The following is a 27,615-nucleotide window of genomic DNA, read 5'->3' on the forward strand; positions in this document are numbered from 1 at the left end:
GCTGGAATTTTGTTGCAATTACATGGAGAATTTCAGCCCAGGTTGAACACTTTTAAAACTGAAAACTTATCATGCCCGCCATTTTCTTTAGTTGAAAACCACCACTCTTTATCAATAAGCTCACTTTTCAGCCCAGGATGCAACATTCTTCATGTAATCGCAAACAACTTTTCATGATGATTTCTTCTGGAAGCCAAGCAGAAATCTTAGCCCACCAGGCTGAAATTCACCATGTAATTGGCCCCTCAGCGCATGCTCAAAAAAAATTAGAGCTGACCAGTGGTCATTGTTTATAGGAGGAACAAAAGGATCATGTTTCTTGAGCAGAATGACAGCAGAAATTAATTTAGTTATAAAAATTTGTACAGCAGTCAATGGTTGTTATAATTATAGTTGAATTGAAGTTTACAGCGAAACCCAGATATAACAGTGTCAAGGAACTAGGAAAATGTGTTGTTAAATACCTGGGATTGTGTCCCAATGTATTCTACTGAACCACACTTGAAAGCTCTGAATACCATCTCCCCCCCCCTTCCCAGTGTCATCTGCCTTTTCGCTATTCAGAATTAGTCTGCACTTGTAAGCACTGTACAGAATTGACTTAATCTAAGAAAATTGTATCTTTACATGTATTTCACAGTTTCTGGGTGTTCCGTGGACTGTCCTACGGCATGTCTGGTCCCATGGCTCATTTGCCTGACTCAACTGCCGCAGTTTACAAGTGGATGGATAGCTGGGAGGTTTAATATTTAGCAAAATAATTTATAAAAACAAGGTAGTGTATTGATATTGATTCAACTGCGGTCATACTAGTATGTACAAATTAATGCTTGCAAGTTCTGTGTTTGTTTATGGGGAACTACACCAAGCCAATTATTGCAGCCTGACCTTTACTATCAACACATTAACTGTTCAAGAGCATGTTGGATGTCAAAACACAAGGCTACTAAAGTACTAGTTTTAAAACGATTGCTAGAGAAAATAGAAAATTAGGGATAGTGGATTGCTCATTCATGTCACGTGGCCTTAACTCGAGCCTACTTATGCATCATTTAAGAAAAAACAGGTTTATTTATTGTGCTTAAAAACAAAAAGAAAATTAGTTCTCAAATCAGTAGATTATTCTTGGCACTCGAACAAATAATAATTATTGTAGAACACAAAGTTTGTTTTTATCTGTAGATATCTTTTAATTAGCAGTATTATAGAATAGAACAGACTTCCACACTAGGAACAAGTTTGTATCAGCTTTTAACCTTCATAAACTTTGTAATTTATAAATATCATTTTAGGCAGAATGATGATGATGACAATAATGATGACGACTGTAAAATGACAATGATTTTTATAACTTTATTCATGTTTCAAATAATTACATTCATAATACTGATTGGCCTCCACTCCTAATTTGAAATGGGATAAGATGAACATTTACATAGAAATTTTGGTCTTGGAGCTAGGCAAATACACACATTTGGACACGGCTTAGATTTCATCACCAGGCTCACTTTCCCAAACAACATTATAGTATTTGAGCCTGCTGATACTCCATCTTATAATAAACCTAGTACATTCATAACACTGGTACATTACTAAGATCTGTTCATCACTTTTCGTAGAGCAAAAAACTGCAGTGTAAACTTTTTCGAGTGGGTGATTGCTATTTAATTGCAATGTACTTGATCTATAAAACTTTAATTACCAATAAGTTTAATCTACTAAATGGAATCATTGTAAGGTGATGAGTCAATTTCCTAATCAACTTGTGCTGTAAGTAGTTAACTTGGTTTGTCTGTCAACTGGCATTAGTATTATAATAAAATAATAATTCATAATAAAAAGTATGTTCCTTGTTAATAATGCTACATGATTGTGTAATAATATTGTTCTTCCTTGAATGTAGGTCATTCAGACGTAATCTCTTCAACTGAAAGCAATCCTTGGGGCTGGTAGGGATATGGCAGTTTTCCAAGGGGGTTTGGTCTCACAATGACACCAAGTTCTTGAAGAATTTTATCGATAGTCTTCAGATCATCGGGGTGGGCGTGAATGCACCCATCACTATTAATGGCAAAAGTAAATCCATTCATTAACTTGTAAATCCTTTATTTCCATAGTTGATTCACGCAAAATTAATGTCCTCCACTAATGATTAGCATTGAGTAGTACTGCAGTATGCCTTTGTGTCAACAAGATCATACCTAAGTCTTGCTAGTTTAATTTCCCCTCACAATACAGTAGAATCCCGATTTCTTGAACCAATATTCATATCTCTTGGATAGTGCTTCTCTGTATTTTTACTCCTGATCTCTGGAACCTCCTGATTTCTTGAAGCAATTTTCATTTACCCTGGAGGTTCAAGATATTGGGATTCTACTGTATCAGTACATTATAATTATTTAATTCAACCAAGAAAATTTTTAAAGGTATTTACAGCCCAATCTCTCTTTGTGGACACTTCTTTAATATGGAGAATCTCCCCATTACAGACAATTCACTTGGTCCAAAAGAGACCAAAATTCATATAACTCTTTCTCTGTAATAGGGAAACTTCCATATAATACAGACACTCTTCTCTTTGACTTTTGGCTACTTTACATAGAAGGAATATCTTTATAGTGTAGAAGGTTACAATAAAATTTATTTCCGAAATAGTTTTTATTTTCCTCAATCAATTTGGTCAATAGAGAGAAGTCCTTGTGGAGTGTAGGGGTACGGGTTCTCTCCAAAGGGATTTTTGTGTATGACCACGCCCAGTTCTTTAACCAGGATATTGTTGATTTTATCCATGTCTCTAGGGTGTACATGTATGCATCCATGACTGTTGAAGAAAAATAATGCGACTGTAATACGCTTTCAGAATAAATCCTATTGTTCAAAAGGCTTTTTCTTACAGAAGACAGCCAGTACGAGGAGGGTGGCTTAATTAGAAAGTCTAATGAGATTGAAGAGGCTAATTTTCTTTTTTTTTTTGGGGGGGGGGGGGAAATAGGAGAAGACCAAAGAAATCCACATCTCCACCATCGGCCTTCATTATCACCCCACTCTATAAGCATGTTCCAACATAATAATACAATAGCATGCATCTGTATTTTGGCACATTGTGGTGTTCCAGAAAATATACATACCCCTCCCACAGAATTTTTTTTGCCTTGAATCCCCACCCCTCTGGAAATTCCAATAAAGCCCAGCACTTTCTTTAAAGATTTGGACTTTTGAGACCCCCTCCCCCACCCCCTCAGAATTTCTGATGACCTTTCATGGGGTGGGTATGGGTATTTTCTGGAACTGCACATAATACTAACAGTCTACAACAGTATGAAAATAATTGTTAAACAATGTAATGGAACAACACCATTGTAAGTACAATAGATACCTGTTTGGCATAGGTTTTGATGGATCCCAATGGTCCCACTCTCCTGTATGCAGTAGAATTCCACTTCTGTAGTCACTAAGAAAAGTGTCATTTTCATTCCGACCAATTGCAGCATTCCCTGTGGACAAAACAATGCAAAATTTGAAAATTTAATTCTTCCCTGGATCTGAGATGGACATTTCTGGTTTAAAAGTACTTCATGTTAAAAGAGATTCTTACCTTTGAGACCTTTGACAGCTCGTACAACAGGATATCTAAATATAGAAGAAATTACAATAAAGCATTTTACTATAACCACATGCTTTTCCAACATTTTCCAGAAGTTTAAAATGTCAAACAGGGTATCCCAAGAAAATCATAACATTATTTATCACAAAATTAGTGGAAGTACTTACGGGCCAAATGATTTTGGGTCTGGCTCAGGACTATTAAGGTCAAATGTCTAAAAAAAAGAAGAAGAACAAAACAATTTATATATGCCAGTGTGCCTTACTGTGCCTTTCAATAACATGCAAACTCGTTTCAACAGGTTCAAAAGGACACACCTGTGGGTTGTGAGTGGTTTGTTTATTTTTCTTGATTATTGTCATAATTATGGTTGGTCACAGCGAAAAAATCTTTAGTACGGTTGTGAACTTCAGTGAACGTAAAAACAAAATCAGATATCACATGGAACACCAGTTTATAAAGCGGAAATGTAAAAACATTCATACCACTAATCCAGTAGGAGTGTTTCCGTTTCTTGTGAGCTGATTTATTGCTTCACCTGTTATAGAATCTGTAGCACCATGACAGCGGGCCAGAAATGTGTACCTCACCTGGATTGGATACAGAAAAAAAACATTCATTTGATTTTTATTATATTATTAGTTATCTGATGGTGTTATTGACAAGACAACAACATAATTATTTATTTTGTATTTTATTTTTCAAATAAAATTCCGAGCATAAAAGCGTTTTCATTGCGAATTATGTTTTGCTAAGTTTGACATTAGACAACATCAAAACTAGAGGGCAGAAAATGTAAACTGTAAACCTCACTGAAAACTAAAAAACTGAAATCAAGATTTGCTCTAGCCCTAGTTTAGCTTGATCAGTCTTTGAACAACACAACCCAGTAATTGATAACTAAAGGGTTATGATTATGTTTTTTGTTGCAGCTGTTCGTAAATGTTTTTCACTGGTAGAGATGACAAAATGGTCCTTCAAAAACTAAATCAGAATTTTAGTCAGATTTTGTGGGTCGCATGATTTCAAATGGGTTGTGATGCTGTTTCTGAGTCTCGATTTCTTCTACAACGCTAAGAAGGAGCCGACAACTCGCAGAAAGCTGCTTGTCTCACTGTCTTGCAAAGTTCTCGGATTAACCATGTCCCACCCCCCCCCCCCATTATTGTCATCTACTTATCTATGCTGTAATAGACTACATCCCTCTAATCTTAGAGATAATGCTGACAAAATTCAACTTACAACATTTTTAGAGTCATAGAGTGTAGCATTTGTTTCTATTGTGCGATCTTTATACACAGGAACATGGATCTACAAAAGAGAAGAATTATAAATAAGGCTGAAATAGTTATAATACTGTTATCTTTCTTACATAACGAGCGAAGTATAAAATAGTAATGAAATTTTGTCTCCAGAATTTAACTTCTTTAGATTTCATTACATCAAATCCATTTTTTATCTCTTTTGGATTGCTTTGCTACTCAATTTTAGTGCTTTGCACACAGCAACTGAATTCATTTTGGAGGGGGAAAAGAGACCTCAGTGTGAGAGCAAGCTAGGGTGACTACATATTAATATATCTGTGAACAAAATGTTAATTTTTCACTGAAACAGGTTCCAACAAAAACAGCGACAAGGAAAACTTCCAGAAATTTATTATTTAGATTGACAGACCATTAAGGAATATAATTGTGATTGCCATAAGGAAGAGAAAAATGAACATAAATTATTCCTTTCATCACCTTAAATTTATATCCAGGTAGTATAGTGCCGTCATCTTTATACCCGTCATACATCAGTTGTTTCAGGACTAGTAAGGCTGTTGTTATATTGAATATACCATTGCTAAATAAAAAGTGGTTGCAAGTTCAGTATTTTAGCAGGGCTTCAGTATGTTAGGGGGAGGTGGGGGAGGGAACTTGCACACAATAGTGACAGGGGTGCTCCATGTACCTTGTAGGGATTGAAATTTGTAGTTTGGTACCAGTACTGTAAGAGTCATCCTGGTACATTAAATGTAATAAGGTAGGTAGAGTAGTGGCCCATTAGGTCAGTCCTTATCCCATTTTCTTTAGCATTGTGCAACCAGAAGTATTTTTACACCTTCCTGGTTGGTTTTCCTGTTGATGCTAGTCTTATCACAGGGTACGCCCCAGCATTAAATTGACCGGTACCCATTTGTACACAGGGTTGAGAGAGGCACTGAGGGAGTAAAGTATCTTGCCCAAGAACACAATGCAGTGACTCTGGCCAGGCTGGGTTAAAACCCTGGACCGCTTGTTCTGGAGTCTTGCGAGCTTAAACCATTAGGCCTGTTGTGCCTCTGACAAAAAAATTCAACAAAAAATTTGTCTTTGTTAGGGGTGAAAATGAATTTGCATCTGATGGATGCATCCTAACAAGATAATTTCTGGTACCCTTTAAAACTCTAGATCATTAATTTTACCCCTGGGTTTAATTCCTGGCCAAGCTATGCTACTGGTAGTTCTTAAATTACTATACCTGGAAAGGCCATTTCCTCTTTGGTAGCTGGCTACAGCTTCACTGGTTTTCCTGTCGTAAACACCAGTTTTTTCAACTGACTCCACAAATTGTGACCTCAGCAGCAGATTTTGCAGGATCACGACATCTTTTCCTGTAATACCAGATTGTTACTGAGATTGTGATTGTCTCGCGTTGACATAGTGGGATTTGCATACTTTGCTCATAGCTCAGTTAAAACATACTTAGATGTTCTCATTTCTTACCCTTCCAGCCACCTGTGCAGCTGTCATGCAATGCTACACTCTTGTTCCGGGAAGAGATCTCAAGACTATAGCACTGCATGACAAGACCAGAAATTGACTTGAGAATCTTGCAGAGTACCCCACCTCCCACCCTTCTTGGGTGTACCAGACTGGTAACAAACCTCAGCCTGCAACCGGGTGCTCCTATCCCCTTGAAAAACAATATTCCTGCAAATTTGTTTACTTCTTTCCTAAATAAGGCAGATCCAAGGGCACAATAACCCCGTCCCCCTTTCTATTTAAAGGTTAAAGGTTCAACTCTCCCCCCCCCCCCCCCCCCACCACCCCACAAGAGAACAACTAAGACCCACGCATTCTACCCCCACCCATCTTTTTGAAGAAACAAGACAGGGCATGTGATCCGTCTTTCTCCTCCTCCAATCTCCACCTTGACTCACAGGTTGGAATTACTGGAGCTTAGCGAACTCAGAACATTTGGTTGGAGTTTTGGTTGGAAACAACTAGAAGAACAAAGAACTGCATAATTTGCATAAGTTATTAATGTAATATTTTCTATCAAGTTTCGAACTACAACGAATTCTCAGAAATTAAAAACCCTAACGTCACTGTAAAACACTTCCTGTTGTTGTTTCTATCCCTCTACAATGCCGTTTGTACGCAATTTGAGCGATTTTAACTCATCCTATCATTCCGTGTGTAAAGCCCTTTTTCAATGCCTAACACTGCACGAAAGGATCGATGACCCAAAAATATGCGCAAATTTCTTGGAAACAGCGGACGGATAGAAAGCATCAACAGGAAATGTTCCGTTTACTTTATTGAGGGATCGCACTAGCATTTTTGCAGTTCGAAAGCCCATGCATACAAGTCGTAATTTCTTTTCGATATTTTTGAATGCAAGCCTTGCAAGTCCTCTTTGCAGCCGTCATAAGTCCATTATCTATAAACTCAACAGCAATACTATAGTATTATCTTGCTTACCCTCGATCGGCGGCTCCTTCAGAGTTAAAACCCTTGTAAATGGTGCTGGGAAAGCAGCAACTTTGGCAGCCATTAAATCGGACAGGAACACCAGAAACAAAGCAAGTGCTACACAGTTCAGCATTACGAGTTGAGCTTTACACCCCCAAAGTAAATCACGGAAAACAGGAAGCACTGTATTACGAACTCTTATGCATGATCACCCATTACACAATACTATTAAAATGCTTTCTGGAACGGTCCTGTAACCAAACTGCAACGAACAGCGTTACGACAGAATCTGAGTCACGCTACAACGCGTTAGTCACGCCACAACCGAGTAAAGTTTGTCACGGGCTGTTTTTGGAAGAGGCCCTGTTTTGCGTTTTATTTTCGTTAATTTCTGGAGTCGAAAATTATTCCCAGGAAAAAAGGTCAGGGAAATGGCCAAATCATTTCTTTTTATGGGAAGTTAAAAAAAGGTTTCTCCAAAAAAGACCAAATATTCACAACAGAGAAGCATCATTACCTTGTAGAATAAAAATTATCGCTGAATCATTTCTTAAACAAAACTGCTTCAAATATCAGACTTCTTGAAGATCACTAAGTGCTTTATTACATCACTGTTATTTACAATATCGACGAAACATTGCCAAACAAAAGCTAAAACCACATTTAGATATTGGACTTCAATGGTGTACACACAATATTGTTTTCATTTTTACAAAAAAGTATTTTCATAAAAAATGGACACTATTCTACCTAGATATTTGATAATGCTTATAACACGGATTTTATGATATTGTACTTGGACATACCAAAAAAAGGCAATTTCTTTAATTACAAGTCTTGCTAGTGGCAGAAGGAGGATATGTCATTTCAGAATTGCAAGATTAAGTGAGTGCCCCAAAACATGCCCATTTTAATAATTAATTCTATAACAACCCCCCAAGTTTATTTTTTTCCTAAGTGGCCATTTGGCCACCACCTACTCAAGTTTGGTCACCAGTGAAAAATTTTAGTCACCAAATTAAGCTGATGCTTTCAATCTTTCCTCCCAATTTTAGTCGCCAGGCTGGCGACCTTGGTTCAAATTTAGTCGCCAGCTCCAAAATTTTAGTCGCCATGGCGACTAAATTGGTCTTAACTTGGAAGGTTGTATAATTTATGAATATAAATTATGTTTGGAATAGAAAATGTTTCCACAAGGTTGATGACGTTGCTCTACAAAATATGTTCCAGAATTCCTTGTCTGATAAGATGTTCACAGTGAGATCTTGGCAGGAAATGCTGAAAGAATTAATAAAAAGAATACCACATTAATCAGAATGGTTTTTTCTGGTATTTGTTTACATTTTTAACCCTGTCATACACTACCTTAAACTGTCACTTCTAAGTGCTAGGAATATTTTAATTTAATAAAAATCTTAAAAGAGCTTTGTAAAGTTTTTAACAGATTTTTGAACAGCCAAAATAATATATTTGTGTCATAGGAAACCTAAAAATAATGATCCATGTTTATTAACAATTGTTTTTAGAGCACTGAAACTGTTAACAAGCATGTTTGCCTGTGAATGGCTCGGATAGAAATGGATTACAACTTTATAAATTGAGGCTAAACTTTTCAAGTTGTTTTTGCACGCCTGTATAGCTGTGGTTTTACTTCCCTCCATAAAAGATTATATCTTCCTTTAGATGTTCAAAGATAGTGTTTTTCCTGAGTTAGGTGTCTACAGCCCTGCACTACTAATTTCAGAACAGTTTAGACCAAAAACCCACGAAATCCCTGTGACATAGCTCCTTTAATAAACACATTTTATTTAGGTACTGGCACACATGGCTGTGCCGCCTTTGCCTTTTCGATCCTACTCCCTCTAATAAATAATTGTGTCTCTGCATTTCGGGTAAAAATAAACAGAACCCATTTAAAGTTGTCAAAAAGATGCCACAAATTTTGTGTATCCTCACTTGACTGTTCTTTTTCAATAACACAACTGTTCCATCTTCTGTTTCAAACTCTCCATAGTCTTCTAAACATCGAACCTGCCAAATGCACATACGTAATAAACAAAATAATAATAATAATTAATTATTCATTGCTTTAAATGAAATGTTCAATGCAACTTTCACAAAAACTGCAGACAACAGGCCTATTTTGATACATAAAAATTCTAGCTTGACTCTAAGGCTTTAGTAGCCTGCGAACGAGATGCATAATCTGGCTGTCCTTTCTCTCCAGCAAGAGAGAAACGACAGCTGGAAATATGTCTGCATTCACAGGCTGAGGCTTTAAGAAATATAAAAAGAGAAACTTCATTGAGCTTGGGCATGCTCAAACACCTCCTTTTTTTGTTTTATTCCCCTACAGAAGTCTCAGAGCCAAGTAGGAATGTTGATAGATCATTGTTGTATTGTCGTGTTACATTGTACATCGACACACATACCTCAATGTAAAGTGATTTAGGTGGCTTCATATCCTGCCAAATCAAATAAGAACTTGAAATAAGATGACTGCAAACATGGCACAAGATAAAGGAGAGCAAGAGCAAATTTACTTGCCCTGGGCAATTGGACCTAGGTTTCTTCCAACCCTAAAAGGAAAAATTGGCTAAGCTCCCGGCCCATTTAATTATTTCTCAGCTTTATTTTTTCATGTTCTCTCCATTTAAAGTACATCAAGTCCTTTCACCTGAGTTAAGTCCAGACCAACAGTTCTCATGTACGTTGCCAATGATTTGTTGTACTTTGTAAACCACTGGACCTGTTTTATAAAAGAATCAAGATATTAATAGTCACAAGGTTAGTTAGTACAACACATATAATTTTGGAAAGAGGCATGCATGAAAAGAATCACAAACAGTACAGTCTGTTGCTTGGCAACTTGCATCAGTGATGGAAAATCACCTAGGTACTATACACCATTGAAGATATCATGGAGTACACTAAGATTCAACAGCTGTCTGGTCTAATGGTTGCCTTTGATTTCGAGAAAGCTTTTGACTCACTAAGCTGGTCCTTCTTATTTAAAGCCTTGCGAGCTTTTAACTTCGGTGAATCGTTTATCCGTTGGGTTTCTGTACTGTACTGTAACATATCGAGCTGTGTTATAAACAACGGCTTTTCTTCTCAGCTTTTTGACGTTCGAAGAGGTGTCAGGCAGGGGGATCCGCTGTCGGCATACCTCTTTATCATTGCTCTCGAAGTGTTGCTTGTTAGAATCAGAAGTGACGTGAGTATAAAAGGTATTGTCGTTGACAAGGAAATCAAACTTGCAGCTTTCGCTGATGATCTGACAACGTTTTTACATGACGTCAACTCCCTCGAAAATCTTTCCACGACTCTTCATAAATTTGGATTGTGTTCTGGCTTGAAGCTCAACGCGGAGAAAACCGAAGCTTTATGGCTAGGAACCAGCCACGATAACGACCAACCCTTTCCTGCTGGTATCGACAAAGTTAATAAACCAATTAAAATTCTTGGCGTTCATTTTACCTACGATTTGAAGAAAAAACAAGAGCTCAACTATGATGAAACTCTAAAGTCGCTTTCCGATACCCTAGCAGGATGGAGATGCCTGAACTTGACTTTATATGGCAAAATCCAGGTCGTTAAGACATTTCTTATACCAAAATTTATGTTTCGCGCATCACTTATGTGCTCCACGAAAAAAATAATCAAAGAGCTTAACTCCATTATCTACAGGTTCATCTGGAAGGGATGTGACAAAATTAAACGCTTAGCACTAATCAGTGATTATAAGAATGGTGGTCTAAGAATGCCACATGTTAAAACTCTTATCGATACCCAACGCATTATCTGTCTTAAAAAATATATTGAGGATTACGACAGCCCATGGAAACACTTTCTTTCGTTCTTTCTCAAGGACTATGGCGGAAAATTTCTCTTATACTGCAATTTCAATCCTGCTGACCTACCAGACCATATTCCCAGCTTTTACAGAGACTGTCTTGATGTCTGGTCAAAATTAACGACCAAACCTGCCGAGTCCCGTGGCGAAGTTCTAAACCAAATCCTCTGGAACAATCAATTCGTACGCATCAACGGCAAACCTATTTTTTACAGAAGACTACTCTCAAAGGGTATCACTTTCATTTCTGACATTCTGACCAAGAACGGCAAGCTAAAGCTTTGGCCCTCTTTTGCGACAATTGGGCTTACGCTCATTGAATTTTTCTCACTACTGGGTATTTTTGACTCCCTTCCTTCTCCGTGGAAAGCCCTAATTAACTCGAATGGGACTCCTATTGAATCTTACATCCCACCTGTATTGCAACATACCCTCTATTTAAATGGTAAATGCTTTCCGCTTGATTCGATTAACTCGAAAAAGCTATACTGGGAATTGGTGGAGACGATTCAAGTAGACCCAGCGGCACGACACAAATATACAACATTATTTCACAATCACGAGCTAGACTGGGAAACATTTTACTTAATTCCACATGTCGTTACAATTGACACGAATACAAAAATTTTCCAATACAAAATTCTCAATCGGATACTGTACACCAACAAATCTCTATACAAAATGAAAATAGTCAGCTCTCCTCTTTGTACTTCCTGTCACACGTCTGAGGAATCTCTCGAGCATCTTTTTTGTTATTGTAAACATAGCATCGACTTTTGGAAGTCCGTTGTTCTTTGGCTAAAATCCATAGACATAAATATTGACTTTTTAAATGATTACGATATCATTTTCGGCCTAGCTCGAAAGAATCTCAATTGGACCCTTCTAAATCATATTATTATTATTGGTAAACAGGTCATTTACTCTAACCGGCTCAAGAATATTCTACCCCTTTTGCCACATGTTATCATAAAAATAAAATACATTGAATCAATTGAGCGATCCATTGCCCTAAAAAATAACAAACTGAAAACTCACGTTGAAAAGTGGAAGCCAATTATCAACTCTTTGTAATATAATGTATAAGATTATTAAGTTTTTTGGAGATTAGGTGTTTAACATGTACCGTAATTACTTTTGTAACGTATAACGTAAGTAATGTAGTATGTTTGTGTAACATAATATAATGTACTGTGTAATGTAATATATGTAGGGTTAAACAAATGTAATGTACTGTAGTGTAAATCTTCTAAAGCATTAAGAGGACATATGCACAAATTTCAAACAAAAATGAAAATTCTTGGCAAGAGCCCTGTTACGGATTTCGCTCATTCTCTTACCATGGGTAGGCCTTTATATGAAATAAATCACAGTATACTTTGTTTGGCTAAATATCGATTTGTTTTCGAGAAAATCGATAATTCTAAAATCCAGCAAAATTGACGCTTTTGGGGCTCAAAATTTATGCCGAGTTTGTTAGCTTCGCGTCGAAAAATAAAGCACTCTGGAAGAAAAATACCTATTTAAGTGTCATTGTCAGAGAAAACCAGGCAATGCCAAAAGATGGGGGTCAGCCGATTTCCCTAATATTTTCAGCATTTAAAACCTATCAGATAAGATAAAGATTGGTGGCATTTAAATGATTTTCTGCCTTTTCAATCCTGAGATTGACCACCCCCTAGTTTTTGGCACAGAAACTGCCAAAAATCCTCATAAAAAAGGCCAAATTCGCGGTACAGGAAACAGATCTTCCTTTGCATTTCGTGCACAAAACTTTTTCTCAAGGTAAATTAACTGGTTTTAATGTTTTGCATGTAGAAACAACTTTTCAGTTTAACTTAATTTTTACCATATTTTCTAAACTGGGTAGGTAGCTTGTGCCTTGCCGCAGAGTGAATTTGGGGGATTTCAAATTTAATTTTTCAAAAGTGCGGTGGTTTATTTTTATTAAAAGCCATTTTATAACAGTCCATACCCTCTAATCAAAAACAAGAATTATTGATTGGCACAATAAACTCTTTTCCCACGAATTAGTTCAAAAATGCCTCTGATTGCTCTATGGCTATTTTCCCGCTAAATCTCACTAAAATTCACAAATTGAAAATACTTTAAATTGAAATAGTTGTTCAGAGGTGGAAACCAAAAGTTTTTAACTATTTTTAAAGTTGATACCGCAGGCCGTGATTATTGATCCCGCAAAATAGTCGCGTAAGTAGTATAAATTAGTTTGTTTCTAAAAGGAGATACTAATTAGTAGTTGATCAAGGTAAAAGCCGAGACGTTTTCTCACGTCGACACGGACTTTTGTCAGTTTCAATCATGTTATCACGTGTCAGGGACAAACACTCTATAAGTATGAAGCCGAGCTTACAAGAATCACCTTGTGTCCCGAAGTACAACTATCTACCGTAGATGGTACAAGATGTTACAGTCCACTACTAGGTTTGTTGTGAGTGGCAGGAGGCGAGAGGAGAGAGCTCACTCACAGATAAGGTCACTTGACACCAGATAGAGTGGAGGATGAGCACCGTCAGAACACTAAAAGAGAAGTAACAGCGACTCAGGCGAGACGAAATCCTTTCATGCACAAAGATCAAGCAAACAGATATGACACACGCCGTGTTTGATGACCTTTGTTGTATGCAATACTGTCACGCGGTTTTTGAGCTCCTCTCCAAGTCGCGCCACCCCAAGAGACACAAACACACAAGACAAGAGACGACAAGAGAGAGGAGTGCAGACTATATGTAGGAAGCTACCATGCACAAGAGAGTCGGAATGGTTTGAAAACGCACATCTCTTCGGAGGTGAAGTTCCGCGCGGAGAGAAAAGAAAGGCGCCGCGACGCAATGCCTATGCCACGGGATACCCCAACGCTCAACACCACGAGGAGTCTTTGCCAAATCTGCGCCAAGAAAGAAAGAACAAAGTAGCAAAAAGAACAGCGAAGCTCTGCAAGCTCAGAGAAAAGCCGAGAGCGCAAACGGTCGAGATGCAGCGTTAACCTCGCACGAAGAAATATTCTTGTGTCGAGGAGAGGTGTTACTCAAATCGCAGTCTTCTGCCGTCAGGGAAATGTGTAGGAACGAAATATATTTCAGGCTTAGTAGAAAGAAGCGGAACACGACAGGCGACGGGAGAGCTCAGCAGCGCGAGGTGACAGAGGGGAGACGCGAAGCAACGGATCGCCCGGGGAGGGGTCCCACCCAAGCGGAAAGGAATAGAATGGGGCGGAAAAGATGATTTTTTTTTTTTTTGATGAGAGAGAGAGAGAGAGAGAGAGAGAGAGAGAGAAAGAGATTAAAATAGAGTGTTTTTCGAGGAACGGGAAGTTGCGATAAAATAGCCCGGAGGGTTAAAGGGAGAATAAGTCGGGAAGTTCGCGGAATAAAAATAGCGAGAAGAGTATATGCTAGTTTAAGAAACAATTCCAAGGGGCTAAGAAGATAGTTCAAAAAACCCTACGTTTTTCCACTAAATTCTTCCGTGCGCCCTAACAGACGTTACTTCAGAATAAAAAACTCAATGAAAGCCGAAATTAACAAACCAGACAAGAAACCCATAAATGCAGTGAATTGTTGCGTTTTTGTCTGCAGGCCCACTTGTTTACAAAAAATTCACGGGCGGGCACTATCCATCCAGACATTTTCTCAGACCGGCATGCACTATGGGCTGACATAGTGCACTCCGCGGATGAACACTATCACGTCACGTAATCAATTAAACCAATCAGAATGGAGAAAATTAGTGGTGAACTATAAGGGCTGATAGTGTCCTCCGCGATAACCATATCGCGTCAAGAAGTAAACCAACAGAAGAGAAAATTCCAGTGTCAACTCAAAGGCTGATAGTGTCTCTCCGCGGATGAACACCATGACGCCACGTGATCAACTAATCCAACAGAATCTAGAAAATTAGTGAACTATAATCGCTGATAGGGATGATTGTTCGTTGGCTTAAAAGTACTTAAATTCAGGTTTGGATAGCGATAGTCCACTGTATGTTTTGGATAGCGATAGTCGACTCGCGAGCCCGTTGATTAATCCAACTCATAGAAAACTCGGACTACTAATTAGTGATACACTGTTTATATGGCCACACCCAGCTTCTAGAATCGAGGAAACTGATGTATAAAAAACATCTTTTTGAAATGCCAGTGGGATACACTATAAATACAACATGAACAAGAAGATCACTTGCTTACCCTTTCCTTTATGTTGGTTGGATGTTGGATATTTTGTTGTACAGAACAAGTGATCGTAAAGTAAAAACGAATATATTTGTTAGGCATGCACTAGTGTCCCCGGCGTGATGTATACTCTTTAAGCATTTCTCCTGTACCTCGGATAACTCTCGCCCCGCGCAATATGGTAGTTAAAAAGCCGGGAATAGGTGGGTAGAAAATAAATGAAACTGCTCAAGGTTTGGTGAACCACGCCACAAGATAGTAAAAAAAGTTTTTTCCCCAGAAGGACCAGGGTAAAAATAAGAAAGAGAATAGGAGTGAGCAAAGGGGATGAAGAATAGAGGGGTAGTGATGCCTTAGAGAGAGAGATGAAAGAGTGTGTGATGCGCGCGGATCAGAGTGTAATAGTGCCGGAGTCCGCGAGGAAAAGTCAGTGAAAACCGCCAAGTACGTACCGTAAGGAAGAAAAAAGGAGAAGTTGGACGACGCACGGGGCGGTGCGAGTAAAAAGATAATAAAGAGATTTCGTTATTTATTTTAGGAGGCGGATCCCGGCGGATGTCGTGACGGTAAAGTTTTTAAAAAAAAGAAGCGAGATCACAAGACGCGAAAATTTCAGCACAACCAATTTGACGTATGTGATAGAAAGAGAGGAGGGGGGGGGGGTGGGGTCGGGGTGTAGAAAAGCGGGGTCGGGAGTGGAAAAAGGGGTGTGGAAAAGCGGGGTCCGGGGGTGGACAGGGGTGAAAAACGGGGGTGTGGGGGGGTCCGGGGTTTGGAAAAAGGGGTCCCACGTATCTTATTCAAAGTTGAATTTTTTTTGTTTTGAAAAAGTTCTAGCGGTGTGAAATTTTAGGTTTTAAATGCTCAGATCAGGGAAGGGTAGGTCGTTAAAGTTTAGGGGCAAAAAGAAAAGGTGATAACGTCAGGTAGGGAGTTGGCGTAAAAAGAAAGTAGAGGGATAAGGGCTTGTAGGTTAAAAGTAGGATCTTAAAAAGATGCGTGATTTGAAAGGAAGAGTGATGTTTGAGGGTGGGAGTTATGTGTTCGTTCCGCTAGTTCAGTATCAGTCGCGCTGCAATGTTTTTATTCGGCTGCAGTTTATCATGCTCAAGCTTAGGAGGCGTAGAGTATATGTTGAGTGACAAAAGCGAAGAGATAGAAGATTCCTCATCTAATACTGGTACTGCCAAACCACGGCACCGCACGCCGAAGAATAGTGGAAGTAGCGAGTGAGTAGAGATGGGCGTAGTTTTTAATTCGGATCAGGAAAAAATTAAATGAAAAAATTCAATAAAAAATAATACTCATATTTAGTTTTTTTTAAAATGGAAAAATCGATATTCAAAAGGATCGAAAGAAAGTATATGATTCACAAATTGAATAGTTTTACGACATGAATAATAGGCTTTCAATGCAAGGAAACACGTTTTACGAATGTATTAACTTTGGTGATAAACTATATACATGTCTTTTAGCCAGAATTTTTTTTTTATTTTTAGACCCCGGGACCCCGCGTTTTCCACAGACCCCGACACCCGCGTTTTCCACACCCCGTGTTTTCTACAGACCCCGGAACCCCGCGTTTTCCACACCCCGGGCTTTCCACACCCCGTGTTTTTTACAGACTCCGGGACCCCGCGTTTTCCACACCCCGTCTTTTCCACACCCCGGGACCCCGGGACCCCGACCCCGTGTTTTCCACTAATCAATTATTTGGGTCTTGTATGCGTTTTTGTGTCTTTTGGGATGAAAAGAATGAGACGAATTGAAAAGATGAAAAGAAAGGAGCTCAAATTACAACCAGCGTGACAGTATTGCATACATTACAAAGGTCATACAAACACGGCGTGTTATTAATTTTTGCATTGGTATTTTTCAAGGTCGCCAGTCGCCTGCAGTCGGCTGTTACTTCTTTTTAGTGTTCTGGACAGGTGCTCATACCTGCCACTCTACTACGGATAAGTAAAGTGACTATCTGAATGAAGTGAGCTCCATCTCAGTGAACATCGCCATTCTCGCTTGCCACAAGAATTATCATAAAGGAAGAAGAAAAGGTATTAAGATAATTTCCGAATGAAAATGAAAAAGTTTTCGAAGTAAAATAATCTCGTTTTGAATAGAAATCTAAAAATAAAATAAGAACGTAAGGTGATGCACGGCCTATTTAATCACCTAAATAAAAATATCATAAAATTTAATTTTAAGTGAAAAGCGGGAAATAGCCATAAGAGAACAGAGGATTTTTGAATAAACGTGGAAAAAGAGTTTTGTGCCAATCAATAATTGATTAAAAGGTATGGACTGTTTAAAATGGCTTTTAATAAAAAATAAACCACCGCACTTTTGAAAAAATTAAATTTGAAAATCCCCCAAATTCACTCTCGGCAAGGCACAAGCTACCTACCCAGTTTAGAAAATACGGTAAAAATTACAGTTAAACTGAAAAGTTTTTCTAAGCATGCAAAACATCAACAACCAGTTAATTTACCTTGCGAAAAAGTTTTGTGCACGAAATGCAAAAGGAAGATCTGTTTCCTGTACCGCGAATTTGGCCATTTTTATAAAAATTTTTGGCAGTTTCTGTGCCAAAAACTAGGGGGTGGTCAATCTCAGGATTGAAAAGGCAGAAAATCATTTAAATGCCACCAATCTTTATCTTATTCAATAGGTTTTAAATGCTGAAAATATTAGGGAAATCGGCTGACCCCCATCTTTTGGCATTGCCTGGTTTTCTCTGACAATGACACTTAATATCGAAGAATAACATCAAATTAGTACGTCGAAAGCAATTTCTGCTCTTAAAGTCCTTTTATTTACAAAATATAATTAAGTTTATTCGACACACTTTTGATTTAATTCAAAATAGGTCAAACTTATCGCTTTATTTAAGTATGAGCGAAGCGAAATAATTGGCCGAAAATTTGGTACTAGACAGATAAATGATTGTTCTTTTCGATACTAAAAGGATTTCCTAGGGAAATGATTTAGTGCGATGCTTTCAGATCTCAAAGTTGCTTAAAATTCGTTAATTTAACCGACCGTGACATTGTTGATCTTATCAACATTATGTAAACAATCCACGCAAAGGTTAATTTTCCCCATGTAAACTTCAACTGAGTAAAATAAAAACATAGACTTGCTTACCGTGGTGTTCGCTGATACATTGTAAATCCTGTTTTCCTCATTTACGACAAAACCTAAGCCCTCGGCGAAGCTGTTATCCTATTATCTTGACGCGCCATTTGTAACTGATTTCCACGTCTTGAAGTGACAGTTCTTTTCCATGCATTCTTGAAAACAGTCCAGTCTTAACTGATCAGTGTAAACAGGAATACGAAGTACTTTGCTTTAAATCAACTTAAAGCTTAGCAGCAGTGGTAGATAAATCGATACGACCGGCGAATCTTCGTTTCGAAAACCGCCATTTGAGATTTGTCGGCCCAGTTGTCCTGCGGTATGCAGATAATTAATTCACACTTGAGTAACTTCCGGCACATGAAATCGACAACCACCGTGACCAGAAAGCACCCTGCTTTTTGGTGTATTGGTTGAGGCATTATTTTTATTATTTTAACATAAGCTCTCAATGAAAATTTTTTGGGCTGAACTTGTAATTAAGTTTCACTTCAGTAAGCCACCGTTCGAGAGAGTTGTTAAATGGTTGCATGAAAGCGCTTTTAACTTCCGGGTCGAAAGTTCTTCTGTTGCGTTGCTTCGCTTTGCTGCATATTTTTATCCAGTTCTTACCCTTGTTCAAATTCTTGATTAGGCTAAGGCAAAACAGTTGTAGAGTCAACTCTCCCTTATTGAAGATCTCTATAAGACGGACACCTGGTGTTGGTCCTGTCCTTGCCGTTTTTTCAGTCATTTTTATACTCTAACCAGCTAGGCTACGTTTACACGGGACCGGACCGGAGCCGTTCCGAACTGGACCGGACCGGATCGGCCTCTGTTTACACGGAAGCGTTTGGCACCGATCCATGTGTTTACACAGGACGGTTCTGGAACCGGTCCGGAACGGTTCCATAACTTGACCTGCAAAATAGCAGGTCTAGTTTTGGTTCCGTCCCGCACCGGTTCCAGAACGGCCCCGTGTAAACAGAAGACATATCCTATCCGAAAATCGGACCGAAACGTTCCAGACAGCAGCAGTGGTTGATAAATCGATTCGGCCGGCAAATCTTCTTTTCGAAAACTGCTATTTGAGTTTTGTCGGCCCTGCGGTGTGCAAATAATGTATTTCACATTTGCGTAACTTCCGGCACATGAAATCGACAACCGCCGTGACCAGATAGCACCCTGCGTTTTGGTATAGTATTGGTTGAGGCACCATACTATTGCTATATTAATATAAGCTCTAAATGAAAAACTTTTGGGCTGAACATGTAATTAAATAGTTGCATGACAGCGCTTTTAACTCCCGGGTCTAAGGTTCTTCTGTTGCGTTGCTTCGCTTTATAGTTTTTTTTTGTTCTTGCCTTTGTCCAAGTTCTTGATTAGGTCAAGGCAAAACAGGTGAAAGCAAAATCTAAGATGTTATCGTTGGATCCGTCTTCCGTGAATGTTAAAAAATATGACCAATATATATATATTCTGTTGGGGTCCGGCGTAAACAAGGGAAGGTGCCCCCCGCCAGAGCTTGCGGGGAGAGAAAAGCGCCTCGCCGTCAGGGGACCCAAATGTATTAAAAATATCATAGTCATTATATAAATATTTTGTTTTTAAACCTGTTTTCCGGTGTGTTTTTGAGTTGATTTGGAAGCTATTAGGTGAAAAACGGTTTAAGTTTCAAATATTATCCGCAGTCTATTCCTTCGTAAATAAGACGTTTAATTATAATACGACTCAAGTTTCCAAACAACAAGAGATATAAAGTAATAACTTAATAATCACCATAATTCTCAATTCAATAGGCGAACTTTATTAGGAAGGAGTTGTCGAAGCTGGGGTATTCCCCCAAAACGGCTCTGTGCCGTCCAATGAGGTCGTGGCTTTGGGTTCCCGATCTAGAACGGGATTTTCAATATCAGACAATATCTAGAACGAGATATGGTATTTTGAACACACAAAAGTTCCAAAATATCAGCAGCCAAAACGGGGTGACTTGTTTCTAGAACGCGGTATCTTTTGAATGCAAGTTCTTTCTAACTGAATACCAGAGGCCCTTCCAATTACGCTGGTAAAAAGGGAATGTTATGCTTCTAACAATGCTTGTTTTTTGTCCGATATAATGCTCAACTGTAATTATGCTCATTTTTTTTTTTAAATAATGCTACTTTGGTATAAATGCTTTGTTGTACTTTGCAGAAATAAATACAAAAAATGGCATCACGTCAGAAGTCCATAACAAACTTCTGATTACGTGTACTTTTCTTCACCTAGCTTTAATCTAATGAAGTGAAAAGCACCCTTTCCTTTATTTTTACACCAATATACACCTTGGCGTAAACAGTTAAATGTTCAGCGTTTTATTATAAATTGTTTACCGTGACTGGTATTACAACTGCATATACATGATCAGGAGCCCTGATGGGCTCCTGACATGATATATGGTCCCTTTTTTCCCCACCCCTTCCCCACCTTTCATTCCCGTTTTTATTTCGCCCAATCCTCCACAGGAGAAAGAAGGAGAGCTTGTTTACAGGCTAGACTACACAGAATATATATTTTTAACTGACATTCACGGGAGACGGATCCAACGACGCCATCTAAGGTTTTGTGTACAGCCAACTCTCTCTGAAACGGGTACCTTCGGGACCGGCTCCAACTAGATTTAGATTTTTTAGATTAGATTTTTTATTATTTCACACTATTTACAACTCAGTTCGGATTTTAACGTCGTTTCAAATTTTCCACTGAAGAAGGGGCAAGAATTTGAACAAGGGTAAGAACTGGATAAAAAATATGAAACAAAGCGAAGCAACGCAACAGAAGAACTTTCTACCCGGAATGCATGCAACCATTTAACAACTCTCCCGAACGGTGGCTAACTGAAGTGAAACTTTATTGCAAGTTCAGCTTAAAAGTTTTTCACTGAGAGCTTATGTTAAAATAATAAAAATAGTGCCTCGACCAATATTTCGAAAAGGAGGGTGCTATCTAACCTGCGATCAGGTGTTATTTTTCTCGCGGTGGAGGGGTAAGCCTGATCGCAGGTTAGGTGCTATCTGGTCACGGTGGTTGTCGATTTCATGTGCCGGAAGTTACTCAAGTGTGAATTAATTATCTGCATACCGCAGGACAACTGGGCCGACAAATCTCAAATGGCGGTTTTCGAAACGAAGATTCGCCGGTCGTATCGATTTATCTACCACTGCTGCTAAGCTTTAAGTTGATTTAAAGCAAAGTACTTCGTATTCCTGTTTACACTGATCAGTTAAGACTGGACTGTTTTCAAGAATGCATGGAAAAGAACTGTCACTTCAAGACGTGGAAATCAGTTACAAATGGCGCGTCAAGAAAATAGGATAACAGCTTCGCCGAGGGCTTAGGTTTTGTCGTAAATGAGGAAAACAGGATTTACAATGTATCAGCGAACACCACGGTAAGCAAGTCTATGTTTTTATTTTACTCAGTTGAAGTTTACATGGGGAAAATTAACCTTTGCGTGGATTGTTTACATAATGTTGATAAGATCAACAATGTCACGGTCGGTTAAATTAACGAATTTTAAGCAACTTTGAGATCTGAAAGCATCGCACTAAATCATTTCCCTAGGAAATCCTTTTAGTATCGAAAAGAACAATCATTTATCTGTCTAGTACCAAATTTTCGGCCATTTATTTCGCTTCGCTCATACTTAAATAAAGCGATAAGTTTGACCTATTTTGAATTAAATCAAAAGTGTGTCGAATAAACTTAATTATATTTTGTAGATAAAAGGACTTCAAGAGCAGAAATTGCTTTCGACGTACTAATTTGATGTTATTCTTCGATATTAAATAGGTATTTTTCTTCCAGAGTGCTTAATTTTTCGACGCGAAGCTAACAAACTCGGCATAAATTTTGAGCTCCGAAAGAGTCAATTTTGCTGGATTTTAGAATTATCGATTTTCTCGAAAACAAATCGATATTTAGCCAAACAAAGTATACTGTGATTTATTTCATATTGAGACCTACCCATGGCAAGAGTATGAGCGAAATCCATTTAAGGACTCTTACCGACATATGTTTGACCGTAGGAAACCTGTGCTCTTAAAGTATAAAAAAAAAAAAAAAAAAAAAAAAACCTAGGTACTATCACTAAATGAGGCTGCATAACATGAGATGAAAGTAAGCTAAAGGTTAAGTCTGTGTTGAGCCAAGTGGCTTATACCGCCAGAGCTTATCCCGGTAATCTGTAACATTAAGTGACAGAGAGTATTCTTCTCCTCCCACCCCCGGATGGGATGCTATTTCCTCAGAGGGTTATCTCCAACATAAGTTCGCTGGTACCCATTTAGACACCTGGGTGGAGAGAGGCACTATTAGAGTGAAGCATCTTGCCCAAGAACACAACACAGTCACCCCTGCCATGGCTCGAACCCGGATCGCTTCATCAGGAGTCCAGCACCACCTCACCGATAAAGATGAAAGTATTTAATCTCCGTATTTTCACTATGAACATGTAGACCCTTGTTTAGTAGTTAAAAGGTTGTTATTAGGCAACTTACAAACCTCTTGTTCACATAAATTGTACTTGATCTCTTCAGGTAAAACAGTTCCAAACTCCCATCGGAGGCCTTTTATTCTTAACATCCTGTTATAGCTGATGGGTTCAACAAACACACAAAATTTTAATGTGTTATGAGTACAGCACTTGAAACCCTAGTGTGTTATGAGTCAAATAAACACTACTGAACAGTATTTTTCAATGGTGATATTTGTTCATCATGCTTTGCAATGTATTTTTATCTTTTGTGTCTGTGGATGAAACCATTGTGTGTGACCCCTCAAAGAAAAGCTATAATTTGAGCAGTACTTTCATGTGGTACTGTTTATTATGCTGTACAAGGCGGCTCCCTCTTTTCTATGGATGAAACCCTAGCATGTGACCATTCAAATGAAAGCAGGATTGGGCAGAAACTGTACAGACAAAACTTAGTGGTTAACCTTAAGAAAGATGCTTGATGAGTCCCTTGGACATTGATGTTCTTGCCAGTCTAATCTTTTATTAAACTAACTTACATGTAGGAAAGTAGACATCTCTTATTTCTCTCTAAACTGGCATGCCTCAGATGCACTCCAGAGAATAAACCAGTTTCTCCTTCAACAGTTAATGCACTAACCAAAGGAAAAAAAATAGGTCGGTTAATAAAGCGGTCAGTACAAAATGCAGACTGCAGACTGCAGATTGCAGACTGGGTACAAAATGCAGATTGCAGACTGGGTACAAAATGCAGACTGGGTAGAAAATGCAGACTGACATTTAAAACTTTTTTTTTTCGTGTTATACGTGATAATATTTCATTTTATAACTTACCGGTTGTCACGCATTCGCTTTTCATTTTATACACACATAGCCAGCGTAGTTTTCGGAGCAGGCTATTACACGCAGAGGAGAAGATTTTGGCCTTCATTTATAACGAACACAGTGCGCGCGTGACACGCTGTTTGTTTAAACATTAACCGCAAAAGAAGAAAATATGCTCGACTAGTAAGCATCGCAGGGTGTTACTAATCTGCAGATTTGCGGACCGCGGAACCTCCGGAACCTTACTTTTTCTTACTTTTCGCCTTCGGCACCACACTCCATCGCATACTTGCAGAAAAACGCTTTATTCGATAATAGAATGTCCATTTTACTCACCTGTCATTCTCGTCATCACTTTTGAAAGAGTCACTGTGGGACAAGTGAATAAAATCATTGTCAAATTGCGTCAAACAGTATAGATCGAGAGGAAGAAAAATTATGTCCAGAGATTTCCAACCGCACTTAACCCTTGTAAAGCTCTATTTCTATTCGACCGCTATCACTTGTGCTTATACTGTTAAGGCTAGCAGCATTGCTATATTCTTCGTTTTTGATTCTCTCGGGTAATAATGTGAGACCTTAAGCTTGCAAATGGTGCAGGTCGACGGGATTTTTTTACAAATTATCGGCGAATCAGCTACTTAAACACAGCGGATGGCTTAAAGATACAATGTAGTTCGGTAACAGTCTAAAGGCGAATACAAACAAATATAACTGATATAACAACGCGATAAGGCAGTCAAGTTTCAAGCCTCACAAGAATTCATCAAGAAAGAGCAACTTTCTAGTTTTGGCATATGGAAATTTCTTGTCGCTCGCGTTTCTGCTTTAGTGAACAGTAGAACCTGCAATCTTGACTTGAAGTGAGGTTTAAATAATTTTATGGTAATATGCTGCTCTTGGCCGCAAAAAGATCGAAGCGTATGGCCAAAAACAGGCTTCTTTCCTCGTATATTCTCTTCTCCATTCCGCCATGTTGTTGTTGACATGTAGAACGGCGTCATGTGACTTGATATCTCGTGACTCGGTCCAGTTGATCGCGCATATTCCGCGGTAAATTGCGCCAATTATTTCTAGTTTTTTAACAAATTCTTCTTTATACTCGTAAACGAATTTGCCAGTAGTGTTAGAGATTTTTTAGTTTATTTATATATTTTTTTAGTTTTCGTTATTTTATTTTTATTAGCATAAAATTATGGGTTCCGCAGGTTCCGCAAGTTCCGCGGTCCACAAATCCGCAGTTTAGTAACACCCAGCATCGCATCACTCCGATCCGAACAAATCATAAACAGTTTGCGCTTCTTCAGAACAAAGCAACACCAGCAATTATTTAAAGTGATCTGCAGTAAGTACGGCAAAGTCTAAGCTTGCAGAAGTACGTGAGTTTGAAAAATGGAAAAGTTTTTATGTCGTGAAAATTCCACGATGTAAAGTGATTTCACGCCGTGAAAAGTCGTGCTCTCAAATTTCACGCTGTCGCACAATTCATTGCTTGGACGGTGATTTTTAAAAATTCATCTCGTTTATTTCTCTCACTATATTTAACCATGATTCATTCTGCTTTCAAAGGCTGACAAGTTCTCCTGAGGAAATTTACTGGTAAAATTATGTTGCTCTTCATCTGCTCGTAGCGCTGTAGTAATTCAGAGTAATTAGAATGTTTTTGTTGGCGGAAAGCGAAAACGAGTTATATATCGTTTTAGAAAAGTCTCAAATGCCCAACCCGCCGCTTGATGTTGTGAGTAGACAATGAATAGAAACTTCCGAGATTTCATGTTAAAAAATTACCAGGTACTCTCAACTCTTCGTGTTTGCCGTGTTTACGTTTCTTTCACGGCGAAAGAGAAGACGAGAAACATTTGCGATGCCACCCGCCAGATGTCGCGACATACTTAATTAGCGGCAGTTATTTCCCGCTAGCCGCTTGAAATGGATTTTATTCGAAAAGAGTTTCAATCTGTGGTCAATATTATAAATAAAACCACTAAAAGATTGAAGAAAAAGAACAAAATTAATTAATTTCTCTTTCATGAAAAACGATTTATTTTGAAAGGCTAACTAAATCGTCGAATATTTATAAACTTTTTTTGAGCCTCCTTAAATGACCATTGTTTTGGCCTCAGTCTGCATTTCTTTTTTGAAAACGAATATTTTGGACTTGTCAAATGTCAGTCTGCATTTTGTACCCAGTCTGCAGTCTGCAGTCTGCATTTTGTACCTAGTCTGCATTTTGTACCCAGTCTGCAGTCTGCAATCTGCAGTCTGCATTTTGTACTGACCGGTTAATAAAGTTATGATCATTGATAACTTGATTCCCCAATAACTTGAACCTTTTTCAATTCCAGTTGAAGGTTTGAATTATGGGGATTTAACTGTATATCTATCCCTACAATCGCGCCTTTTGATCATCATCATCACCATAATCAAAACAAACTTGTTTATTGGAAAATTGCCAACTCTAAGTACATCCACTTACACTTCTTTTTGGTTTTGCTCAAACAAAATCTTCATCTCTTCCAAGACCTGCCTTACTAGATCCTCCTATAATAAAATAATAATAATAATAATAATAATAATAATAATAATAAGAGAATATATGAGAATATACGGTATTAGCATAGACATTTCTGTCTCCATGTCATCATTATCAAGGTTTCAAATTTTACAACCTACATGTATTACATAGAGGATATTACATGGTTGGGCGGAGATATGAAATTTATCTTCTCCTGTTCAAATCGATATCTCATGAGTGAGCGCAGCGAACGAGTGGGATATCGATTTGAACACGAGAAGATAAATTTCATATCTCCAAGCAACCATGTAATATTCTGTTTATTATATAAACCTACTAATTAGGATGTTTTTGACAATTTTCCGAAGATTGCCAACTATTTTCCAAAGATTTCCGAAGATTTGCAAAATGTTGTCCGAAGGTCGTACGAATGTTTCCGAACATTTTCCGAACTTTTCCGAAAATTCCCGAAGATATCCGAAGATTGCCGAAGAAGATCCGAAGATGTTTTGACTTAATATCGATTTACTTTGGCTTATTCAGCATTGAAACAGGGCAAACTTGTCAGAAAATGTTTCGAAATCGATATCTTCACATGTGAAAATAACGTGTTATTTTCACGTGTGAAGATATGATTTTTTCGCGTGAAAGATTTCCTGGTATTTCACTGTTGTTTATATAATAAAGCAAGTTAAGAGATTTGTTCTGCAACATGTTTGTACCTGTCAGCTATTAAGTGTGCACAAAAATAAAATAATTCCACAAATCTGTTAAGTATTTCTAAAAGAAGCATATTTCATAAATTTTGCCATACATTTGTCTTTTAACCACGATTCAGTGTTTTTGAAATTGCTACAAAACTATGCTGCCTTATTAAGTTGATTTCATGATTTCATCTTGCGCATGAGGTCACATTTACCTCAAATAGCAGAATCTCGTGCTAATATATCTATATGTCGAGTCTATGAATATATCTTAAGTTTGCGTGAAATTGGCTCAGTTATTGAAGCCAATATTTTGGAAATGATTATGAGTAAGTTTCCCTGTAAACAATGTAACATTCAAATACGAAATGCTTATGAAAACTTGACCAGATTTTCCCGCCAATTTTGTTCAACAAGAAGTAAGCATTATCTTACGTTGTAAGGCGGTAGAGTGCCATCCATGGATCTTTTCAGTTCTTTAACAAGATCAAGTGCTTTATCACCAAACATCCTGCGAAAATTTCTCAAACCTTGACAAAATTTCAAGTAAAAACCTCTACGCAAAAATGCGTCAAC

At 38.1% G+C, this 27,615-nt stretch overlaps 3 protein-coding genes across 6 annotated transcripts in view; 1 reads left to right on the forward strand and 2 right to left on the reverse strand.

The window, feature by feature from the left end:
• The window catches only part of LOC144634558 (protein O-mannosyl-transferase 2-like), a 53,217-nt gene that overhangs the window by 22,271 nt on the left and 3,331 nt on the right, over positions 1 to 27,615 (forward strand). For 2 of the 3 annotated variants that reach the window (XM_078493553.1, XM_078493554.1), the window contains exon 22: positions 641 to 1,841. In XM_078493553.1, coding sequence (XP_078349679.1) covers positions 641 to 746 — 106 coding nt within the window. In that variant the 3' untranslated portion in view covers positions 747 to 1,841. Of the gene's footprint in view, positions 1 to 640; positions 1,842 to 27,615 lie in introns of those variants that run through there. The other variant, XR_013567216.1, reaches the window with a different exon arrangement.
• On the reverse strand, positions 1,334 to 7,600 carry LOC144634662 (uncharacterized). 2 transcript variants are annotated; one of them, XM_078493683.1, is made up of 9 exons: positions 7,333 to 7,600; positions 6,107 to 6,239; positions 5,347 to 5,449; positions 4,847 to 4,915; positions 4,090 to 4,194; positions 3,772 to 3,818; positions 3,596 to 3,630; positions 3,377 to 3,494; positions 1,334 to 2,061 (listed from the first exon to the last, which is right to left on the reverse strand). In XM_078493683.1, exons 1-9 carry the CDS (start codon positions 7,454 to 7,456, stop codon positions 1,905 to 1,907), a joined length of 891 nt encoding a protein of 296 aa, XP_078349809.1. In that variant the 5' UTR covers positions 7,457 to 7,600; the 3' UTR covers positions 1,334 to 1,904. The 2 variants fall into 2 exon arrangements, with proteins under 2 accessions (XP_078349809.1, XP_078349810.1); XM_078493684.1 differs by having other exon boundaries at positions 1,918 to 2,821.
• On the reverse strand, positions 8,411 to 27,610 carry LOC144634702 (DNA replication complex GINS protein PSF1-like). The gene is made up of 8 exons (XM_078493735.1): positions 27,475 to 27,610; positions 26,297 to 26,361; positions 23,535 to 23,630; positions 23,025 to 23,115; positions 10,001 to 10,072; positions 9,756 to 9,788; positions 9,280 to 9,354; positions 8,411 to 8,601 (listed from the first exon to the last, which is right to left on the reverse strand). The coding sequence occupies exons 1-8, from the start codon at positions 27,547 to 27,549 to the stop codon at positions 8,536 to 8,538; spliced, it is 573 nt and encodes a 190-aa protein (XP_078349861.1). The 5' UTR covers positions 27,550 to 27,610; the 3' UTR covers positions 8,411 to 8,535.

This window comes from Oculina patagonica, chromosome 13 (genome assembly GCF_052425735.1).
Source record: "Oculina patagonica isolate OP01 chromosome 13, crgOcupat, whole genome shotgun sequence".
In the NCBI taxonomy this organism is placed as follows: domain Eukaryota; kingdom Metazoa; phylum Cnidaria; class Anthozoa; order Scleractinia; family Oculinidae; genus Oculina; species Oculina patagonica.